The 9,895-nt window shown below is 40.0% G+C and overlaps 1 protein-coding gene across 2 annotated transcripts in view; it reads left to right on the forward strand.

Moving 5' to 3' along the window:
• The window catches only part of mfsd1 (major facilitator superfamily domain containing 1), a 15,769-nt gene extending 7,692 nt beyond the window's left edge, over positions 1–8,077 (forward strand). Inside the window, exons 11-17 of one of the 2 annotated variants that reach the window (XM_016528148.1) lie at positions 1,345–1,501; positions 1,603–1,700; positions 1,780–1,892; positions 1,988–2,035; positions 2,115–2,166; positions 7,649–7,739; positions 7,951–8,077. In XM_016528148.1, coding sequence (XP_016383634.1) covers positions 1,345–1,501; positions 1,603–1,700; positions 1,780–1,892; positions 1,988–2,035; positions 2,115–2,166; positions 7,649–7,739; positions 7,951–8,010 — 619 coding nt within the window. In that variant the 3' untranslated portion in view covers positions 8,011–8,077. Of the gene's footprint in view, positions 1–1,344; positions 1,502–1,602; positions 1,701–1,779; positions 1,893–1,987; positions 2,036–2,114; positions 2,167–3,835; positions 4,194–7,648; positions 7,740–7,950 lie in introns of those variants that run through there. The other variant, XM_016528149.1, reaches the window with a different exon arrangement.
• Positions 8,078–9,895: the final 1,818 nt, after the last annotated feature.

Raw genomic sequence — 9,895 nt, forward strand, 5'->3', positions numbered from 1 at the left:
GACACACACACAGTCACACACACACGGACACAGTCACACACACAGACACACGGACACAGTCACACAGACAGACACACAGACACTCACACACACACACACTCACACAGACACACATACTCACACAGTCACACACACGGACACACACACTCTCTCACACACACAGACACACACAAGCACGCGCGCACACACACATAAAAACTCTAATAATAATAATTATACATAATGTACAAGAAACGGAAATGTGAACATTAAAACAATGGTGTGCGTAAAAAATGGTAAATAGTTATCAAATTTGGCTGCTAACAGCTCACTGAAGCCTGTTTCACGCATGAGCAGAACGTTTGGATCAGGTGTTCAGCTGCGGCTATTACAGTTATTTCTGGGATACTATGCCAAATATTGTCTTTAATAATGGCCAAAAATTATTAAATGGTTTTGGGAGGCGGTTAATGAGAGCTATAATGAACTTGATCATCATGTGCATGAGAACGAGGAGCAGACTGACATCACATCACACAACCGGCTGCTTCAGTCTTCATTCAAAGTTCAGATGATTTTATGCCATTTCTAGTCTCCCGACGTTTTAATTTTCTAGAGTTCAGTGTGTGGGACGCCGCACAGCTCTCACTCCCAGTGTGAAGGCTGTAACGTGTTCATAAGGGTCCAAAACTAGCACGCTAATATCGTACTGATGGCTGATATTAATGTAATAAACATTATGGAACTAATATCCAAAAAGGATAGAAAGAAAGTCATAGAGTATGTGCAGATGCTCTGATCTTTGCTGGTCAGAAAAAACTCCTCAAAAGTGTGTGTTTATCAAAAATAAGCTCATTCTAAAAACACATTTGATTAAATGATTGTGTTTTGACGAAAACGGGCCTGTACACAACACAAGCACTGATTAAGTCTGAGTGCTGGTGAAGCTGCTAGTGCAAAACTGACATGTACTCAACATTTTTTTTGCTTGAATATTTCATGACCTAATCGATAAAACAACAAGACCTAAACACAGCCGGACAGGTTGCATGATAGGCGTGAGATTGTGCATGTAAACACTCAATTACACTACTGTTCAAAACTTCAGTAAAGGTCAGTAAGGACTTTTTTTTTTATTATTAATACTTTTATTCAGCTAAGACATGTTAAATTGATCAACATGAAATAGATTTCTATTTCAAATAAATGCTGTTCTTTTGAAAGATGAATAAATGAGCTTTCCATTGATGTATGGTTTGTTAGGACAGGACAATATTTGGCCGAGATACAACTATTTGAAAATCTGGAATCTGAGGGTGCAAAAAAATCAAAGCGGTGGTTATAGTTGAAATCTTTCTCGTCCAGTATCGTGTACATCATCTCGGCTCCGGCGTCTCCTCTGCTGGGCTTCATGGTCGATAGGACGGGCAGAAACGTCTTGTGGGTTATGCTGGCTGTCGCCACCACGCTCCTCTCTCACATGATGCTGGCCTTCACCTTCTGGAACCCCTGGATCGCCATGGTAACCGCCAAACTCTCGACCAATCAGCTGTGAGAGCCAGTGTGACAGTATAACGTATCACTTTGATCAAACGGCTGTGTGTGTGTGTGTGTGTGTGTCAGTGTCTGTTAGGTCTGTCGTATTCTCTGCTGGCCTGTGCTCTCTGGCCCATGGTGGCGTTTGTGGTGCTGGAGCATCAGCTGGGAACCGCCTACGGATTGTAAGTCTGATCTGACGACGTCTCCTGATGCTGCTGCAGATGTGTTGGTCCAGTAATAACGCTCTGATGTGTTGCACAGTATGCAGTCCATACAGAACCTGGGTCTGGCGCTCATGTCCATGGCTGCGGGAAGCATCTTAGACCTCAAAGGATACCTGTTCCTCGAGGTCTTCTTCATCGCCTGCCTGTGCTGTGAGTAAACACGCGTACGCACGCACAAATCCCCTCCTGAGCTGCATTCGAACCATGCATTTCACGATTGTTGTCGTGTGTGATGTGTGTTTCAGTGGCTCTGCTGGCCGTGGTGCTGCTGTATCTGTGTGATTATTACAAAGGTAATATCAGCGTTCGCTCCAGATGAACTCAGCCCGTGATGAGCCGTTACTCACATGTTTCCGTCTCTTCTGTTGTCAGAGGGAGAGCTGAACCTGTCGGCCTCCGCACGAGCCGGCCGAGCCAAATCTGAGTGAGTCCATATAACGCACACATCTCATACAGAGAATCATAACGTCACGATTTCTCCTCGAAACGGCCTTTAACATGCGTCATCGCTGTATGTAATCAATCACAAGAGCCGTACTGTACATACCTGCGCTACATGCAGCGCCTTTTGTAATACGACAAGTAATAATAGTACTTTTTAAAATTATATACTGAAAATTAAGCAATTTAGCAAGCAAGCAAAAGCTGTTGCGGTCGTTGTGGTTGTGTTGTTTCAGTTTCTTCTCTCTCGGGCACAAACATATACAGCTCTGTCACAGCACTTGCCATCTCGAATATCAAAACACACGACATGCTGGAAAGGGGGCGTGGCTACAGTACGATGAAGTCAGCCAATCACAGCAGTGGGCGTTTACTTCCGTTTCTGCAGGAGGAAACGCCCTTCAAATTGACTTCACAGAGAGTGAAAATGAGAAAATTATCATTTGTACAAATATTGGATGCAAAACACTTTAAAGGGGTAGTTCACCCAAAAATTAATTTAAATTACCCATTGGTTTACTCACCCTCGAGCCATCCTAGGTGTGTATGACTTGCTTCTTACAGACAAATACAATGGGAGTTATATTAAAAAATATCCTGGATCTTCCAAGCTTTATAATGGGAGTGAATGGGTGTTGAGATTTTGAAGTCCAATAAAAGTACATTAAAAGTGCTCCACACGGCTCCTGCGGGTTCATAAAGGCCTCCTGAAGTGAATCTATGCGTTCGCATAAGAAAAGTATCCATATTTATAACTTCATAAACCGTAATCTCTAGCTTCCGCTAACTGTTGTACACGCGTTCATGAGAGAGTGGTGTTCAGCGGATGACGTAGGACGCAGCTAGTATTCGCAAGAACCACGTTCTGTTTACAGCAAAGGAAAACCAGTCTCCTCTTGGCTTATATCGAAAATCCTCCGACATTTTTCTCACCGGAGCTTACACTACCTGTACATCCTACATCACTCTCTCGTGAATGTGCGTACAACAGTCAGCGGAAGCTAGACATTACAGTTTATAAAGTTATAAATATGGATACTTGCTTCAGGAGGCCTTTATTAACCCACAGGAGCCGTGTGGAGCACTTTCATGATGGATGAATGCACTTTTCTGGACTCCAAAATCTTAACACCCATTCACTGCCATTATAAAGCTTGGAAGAGCCAGGATGTTTTTTTAATATAACTCCTACTGTATTCGTCTGAAAGAAGAAAGTCATACACTCCTAGGATGGTTTGAGGGTGAGTAAATCATGGGGTAATTTTCATTTTTGGGTGAACTACCCCTTTAACTAACGTTGAGAAACAAAAACACTTTTAATGTTTTAGTTTGTTCCCAATCCTCATGAGCTGGCTATGTAGGAGCATCTGAAGGCATTGTTCCAAAATATCTGCAGCAACACTCTGCTGCTTGGTAGGATATTTTCTTTCGGCAGCATCACAGATAATCCCAGAATCACTTCGTCAATTTCAGTAAACCAATAAATGCAGATGAGGCGAGAGATTTTATGTATATTAGGTGCATATTAGTATATTACTAATGTCAAACTCTTAGTTCTGTGAAATGAGCTTCGTCAGTGCATCAGACGCGAGTGTTTCTGTCTCTGTGATTATCGTGACTGATGTTCACGTGTCTGCTGTGCTGTGTTTCAGGTGAAGAGCGTCTGACGCACATCTCCTTCACCTCGGGCCTTTCTGCACTGACCACTTTCTCTGACACTTCAGATAAACACATCCGACTACCCACAATCCTTCACTGAGCACCTCTAGAGTCCTGAACATCAGGACATCACAGATCATCCTAAATGAGCTTGACATTATTTTCATTGCAGTTAAACACAAAAACCCCAAATTCATGATACTGTAATATAAAGAAAAGCAAATAACATTTTATCGATTACAATTGTAATTATACCTCATTGTAGTAGTTGTTTTACTAACTTGTAATTTAATTGCGATTTAATTCATTAAGATTTTAATAATGAAATTGTGCCTGGATAAGATGATTTTAATCATAGTGTTATTGTAGTAAGGGGTTAAATGTTCAATCACAAGAGCCGTACTGTACATACCTGCGCTACATGCAGCGCCTTTTGTAATACGACAAGTAATAATAGTACTTTTTAAAATTATATACTGAAAATTAAGCAATTTAGCAAGCAAGCAAAAGCTGTTGCGGTCGTTGTGGTTGTGTTGTTTCAGTTTCTTCTCTCTCGGGCACAAACATATACAGCTCTGTCACAGCACTTGCCATCTCGAATATCAAAACACACGACATGCTGGAAAGGGGGCGTGGCTACAGTACGATGAAGTCAGCCAATCACAGCAGTGGGCGTTTACTTCCGTTTCTGCAGGAGGAAACGCCCTTCAAATTGACTTCACAGAGAGTGAAAATGAGAAAATTATCATTTGTACAAATATTGGATGCAAAACACTTTAAAGGGGTAGTTCACCCAAAAATTAATTTAAATTACCCATTGGTTTACTCACCCTCGAGCCATCCTAGGTGTGTATGACTTGCTTCTTACAGACAAATACAATGGGAGTTATATTAAAAAATATCCTGGATCTTCCAAGCTTTATAATGGGAGTGAATGGGTGTTGAGATTTTGAAGTCCAATAAAAGTACATTAAAAGTGCTCCACACGGCTCCTGCGGGTTCATAAAGGCCTCCTGAAGTGAATCTATGCGTTTGCATAAGAAAAGTATCCATATTTATAACTTCATAAACCGTAATCTCTAGCTTCCGCTAACTGTTGTACACGCGTTCATGAGAGAGTGGTGTTCAGCGGATGACGTAGGACGCAGCTAGTATTCGCAAGAACCACGTTCTGTTTACAGCAAAGGAAAACCAGTCTCCTCTTGGCTTATATCGAAAATCCTCCGACATTTTTCTCACCGGAGCTTACACTACCTGTACATCCTACATCACTCTCTCGTGAATGTGCGTACAACAGTCAGCGGAAGCTAGACATTACAGTTTATAAAGTTATAAATATGGATACTTGCTTCAGGAGGCCTTTATTAACCCACAGGAGCCGTGTGGAGCACTTTCATGATGGATGAATGCACTTTTCTGGACTCCAAAATCTTAACACCCATTCACTGCCATTATAAAGCTTGGAAGAGCCAGGATGTTTTTTTAATATAACTCCTACTGTATTCGTCTGAAAGAAGAAAGTCATACACTCCTAGGATGGTTTGAGTGTGAGTAAATCATGGGGTAATTTTCATTTTTGGGTGAACTACCCCTTTAACTAACGTTGAGAAACAAAAACACTTTTAATGTTTTAGTTTGTTCCCAATCCTCATGAGCTGGCTATGTAGGAGCATCTGAAGGCATTGTTCCAAAATATCTGCAGCAACACTCTGCTGCTTGGTAGGATATTTTCTTTCGGCAGCATCACAGATAATCCCAGAATCACTTCGTCAATTTCAGTAAACCAATAAATGCAGATGAGGCGAGAGATTTTATGTATATTAGGTGCATATTAGTATATTACTAATGTCAAACTCTTAGTTCTGTGAAATGAGCTTCGTCAGTGCATCAGACGCGAGTGTTTCTGTCTCTGTGATTATCGTGACTGATGTTCACGTGTCTGCTGTGCTGTGTTTCAGGTGAAGAGCGTCTGACGCACATCTCCTTCACCTCGGGCCTTTCTGCACTGACCACTTTCTCTGACACTTCAGATAAACACATCCGACTACCCACAATCCTTCACTGAGCACCTCTAGAGTCCTGAACATCAGGACATCACAGATCATCCTAAATGAGCTTGACATTATTTTCATTGCAGTTAAACACAAAAACCCCAAATTCATGATACTGTAATATAAAGAAAAGCAAATAACATTTTATCGATTACAATTGTAATTATACCTCATTGTAGTAGTTGTTTTACTAACTTGTAATTTAATTGCGATTTAATTCATTAAGATTTTAATAATGAAATTGTGCCTGGATAAGATGATTTTAATCATAGTGTTATTGTAGTAATGGGTTAAATGTGTTTAATCATCATGAAAATAATGTCTTGAAATAGGTTTTGTTTGGAATACTTAACCTCAAAACTCACATTTCTGTCATCGTTTACTGTACGAGTTTCTTTATTCTGAGGAACATAAAATAAGATATTTTGAAGAATGTTGGTAAGCAAACAGTGGCTTTTTGAAAAAAGAAAAAAAAAAAGAATACTACGTAAGTCAATGGGGACCAGAAACTATTATTCTTCTAAATATTTACATGCATTTTTTTTTTTTAAGAAAGAAACTCATACAGGTTTTGAGTAACTTGAGGGTGAGTAAATGATGACAACATTTTCACTTTCGGGTGAACTACCCCTTTAGTGCATCTTTCACTATTTGTTGTTGTTATTTTGGGATGAAATATGTCGCACATTTCTTGATGAGGTTGAGCTGTTGTCTCAGGGAAGCATCTTAAACATCAGTGAGCATAATGAGTCTAGAAGCCCACTCCAGGACTAGAGCCGAGCAGAAGTGTTCGGGGTGACCTTGATCCTGCTCCACAGATTTAGATGATTTTAGCTGGACTCCTACGTCTCTTAACTTAGCTTGTTTTTTAGAACTATTGTTTTTGAATCAGTTGTTTCAGTAATTCTGGTGTGTTTTCACAGCAGTGAGTTTTACTTGAATGACTTTATTCCCCAAAACATGAAATTGACTTTATTTGTATAACCTATTTTCCACACTGATAAAAAAAAAAAAGCGTGTAGCAACAATTTTCACTTAGAAATTGTTAGTACATTTCATAAAACAATGATGTTAAATGTTATGAATTAAATGTGAAATTTTAAAAGAAAGACTGGAATAGTATTTTCTTGTAATTACACTGGGTTTTCAATGTAATCCAGTATAGTTTACAACTTCAGAAACTCATGTTTCTAGACAAACCGTTTTACTCATAAATATTGCGAATTGCATCATATGTTGACTTTATATAGGTTTTCTTAAAGAGTTTTTATTACACATGCTTCTCTACGATCAAGATTGATTTTACGTACAGTATCATCAGGAGCCTTTAAATGTATTTTTGACTTGCCTTTGTCTCAGATGTGTGGCTTTTATGACTTCTTTTTTTTTTTTTTTTTTCAATTTTGGAGACGTTACTTTTTCCTTGTTACACAAGTCATCCAGACAAATACTAGAAGACGTTACATTTTCCTTTAAAATACAGTGGAACATAAACAATAACAAATAGGTAAATATTTGTATTTCTCATCTGATTATGATTTGGCAGGTTTCATAAGATTCATATTTGTCTGTATAAGGCTTCAGTCTCTTTATACCATGATTTCTCAGTTCAGTTTGTAATGCTGTATGTGAAATACGTCTGTATATGTTGAGGAAGATGTTCTTGTGCTGTTTGTGAGCGTCTGAACCAGCTCTGACCCTGGCTTTGTTAGTGTTGGGTTACCTGTTTGATTGTGACTTGTGTTGGTGTCTCAGGGATGTCCCTCAGCCGTGTGTGGAGGATCATCTGAAGCCTCTGTCTCCGTTTGGTCTGCGGAACCGCTATCTGTCCAGACTGGGAGTGCAGGTATCACCGAAACATCACGTGCTGCTGTGTTGCTGTGCAAATAGTCTGTTTTCATTATTTAAAAAAAAAAGAAGAAAGAAGCCATTATTGTCACCTGCAGCCATTAATGCAGTATTATCTGTGACCGTGCTGGACATGAAGTCCAGTGAGCAGAGCGTGTGTGATGGAGCAGATGTCTCATGCAGGTGATGTGTTGTTGTTGTGTTGGCAGATGCCGGATCACTGCTGCCCACATCTGTCTTCACTGGCCTACAGGAGTGTCCTCAGATGAGTCCGTCTGTCCAGTCATGCTGATAGAGACTCATTTGTTTGTCAATAAATGTTTATTTTTGCATGCATTCTTTTGTTTTTGTTTGATTAAAAAAAATCCAGCAGAAGTGCACGAGGCTGTAGATGCATGCAGTAGAGAGATGTGCGCCGTCTTGGGCTTCTTGTGCTGAATGCACCGATGTATGCACCTGTTTTTTATTTTATTTATTTGGTAAGCCTTGTTGTTTTAGTGTATGCACTTTTTTTTTTTTTTTTTTTTAAGTCTGAAGTATCCATCTTCCCTGCTGGGGGAAGAAGAAGAAAACATGCAGCTAAAACCAGCCTTTGCATTTAAGAGACATTGTTAGTTCAGGAATCGATTCTCACTATTAAGTTGCGTATTAGCATGCATATTACTAACATATTGGCTGTTTATTAGTGCTCATAAAGATTCTGCATGGCCATATTTTAGATCCCTTAATCCTAAACCCCATAACAACTACCTTACTATTAATAAGCAGCAGATTAGTAGGCAAAAGTTAGTTCATAGAATTGGACCTTAAAATAAAGTGTGACCAAAATAGGTTGTCAACCACAAAGTAGTAGCTAACAGGCTATTTAAGGGGTTTTCACCTACATGTATTCTGTAAAACAGTTCAAAACAGGAAAGATGTGCAGTGGTCTTGGTCAATGGACATTGCAATTAAAATACATAAAACACACAAGAACCTGGCATCCATACCGTCGTTAGTTCACAGTTGACTCTTAATGTGCTGTTCACATGATTCAGTTCTCATTAACCGGAGAAACCCAGCCGCTGAAATATAAACCCTGTGACAACTAGCCCCGCTGGAGCGTCTGTTCGCGTGATTGATGCTGATGCTGATGCTGCGCGCTGATGCGCTCCTCTGATTGGCTGAGAGGAAGCAGCCCGGGACGCGACGCGACGCTCTTCACGCGCTGTCCTGCAGACGCTCGCGGAGGTGAAGCGGTGATGTCATGCGTGTGTCTGTCGGACAGGACTGAGGACGCTCCCCGCATCTCTCACTCAGGTAAACCCGCTCTGCTCTGCTATTCTCAGCCTCGCGCGATGATCCACTGTAGACGTGAAGATGCAGTGTTCGGCTCGTGACTGTTCAGACGATCCGCAGCGCTTCAGAGCCATTACGTCACGTGCCAAAGGGGGGATTTGGATCCCTTTTCTTTGCATGAACACATTGATGTTTATGGCCGGTGATGCACGGAGTCGAGGTGAGGTGTGAAGCAGAACTTTCTGCTCCAGCCTTTAACATGCGTGCTTCAGTCCCGAACCCGAGTCTGTGTTCGGCTGTTGAAAGCTGCTTGCCACCAGAACATGTTGATTATCAAGCTTGAATATTACAAGAGCGGCTTTATTTTACATTTTATGTGAGCTTGAAATTCCGGACATGATTTGTTTGATTTATGTTGCTTACTTTCTCTCTTACTTTCTTTCTAAACGTCAAATAAACATGATTTGAAATTTGAACTATTATAATAATTTTATATATTTTAAAATATATAACAGGGTTACAGCCTGTTCCGTTCAGTTTGCTTTGCACTTGTCATAAATTATTATTATATATGTGTGTATGTCTGATCACAATTTGTAATATAATTTGCAGCTTTACAACTGCAGTCAACACTTAAAATGTGTGCACAAATTGTGAAAATGGAATGAGATTATTTACCTGTCAGATGATGTCACTTCCAGGATGTCTCCATTTTTAAGAATTCTACTTTGTTTTTGTTTATTTTTTGGAAAAGTGGAAAATAGCATGCTAAATGTGTGGCACCGCTAATTATTATGTTTATGAACTCTTTTCACTGAGTGTGATGATGCTTTTCCAAATTTAGGAAAGGTTTTAGACTTTTTTTTTTTTTTTTTT

This window comes from Sinocyclocheilus rhinocerous, unplaced genomic scaffold (assembly GCF_001515625.1).
Source record: "Sinocyclocheilus rhinocerous isolate Xijiao unplaced genomic scaffold, SAMN03320098_v1.1 scaffold601, whole genome shotgun sequence".
NCBI lineage: Eukaryota > Metazoa > Chordata > Actinopteri > Cypriniformes > Cyprinidae > Sinocyclocheilus > Sinocyclocheilus rhinocerous.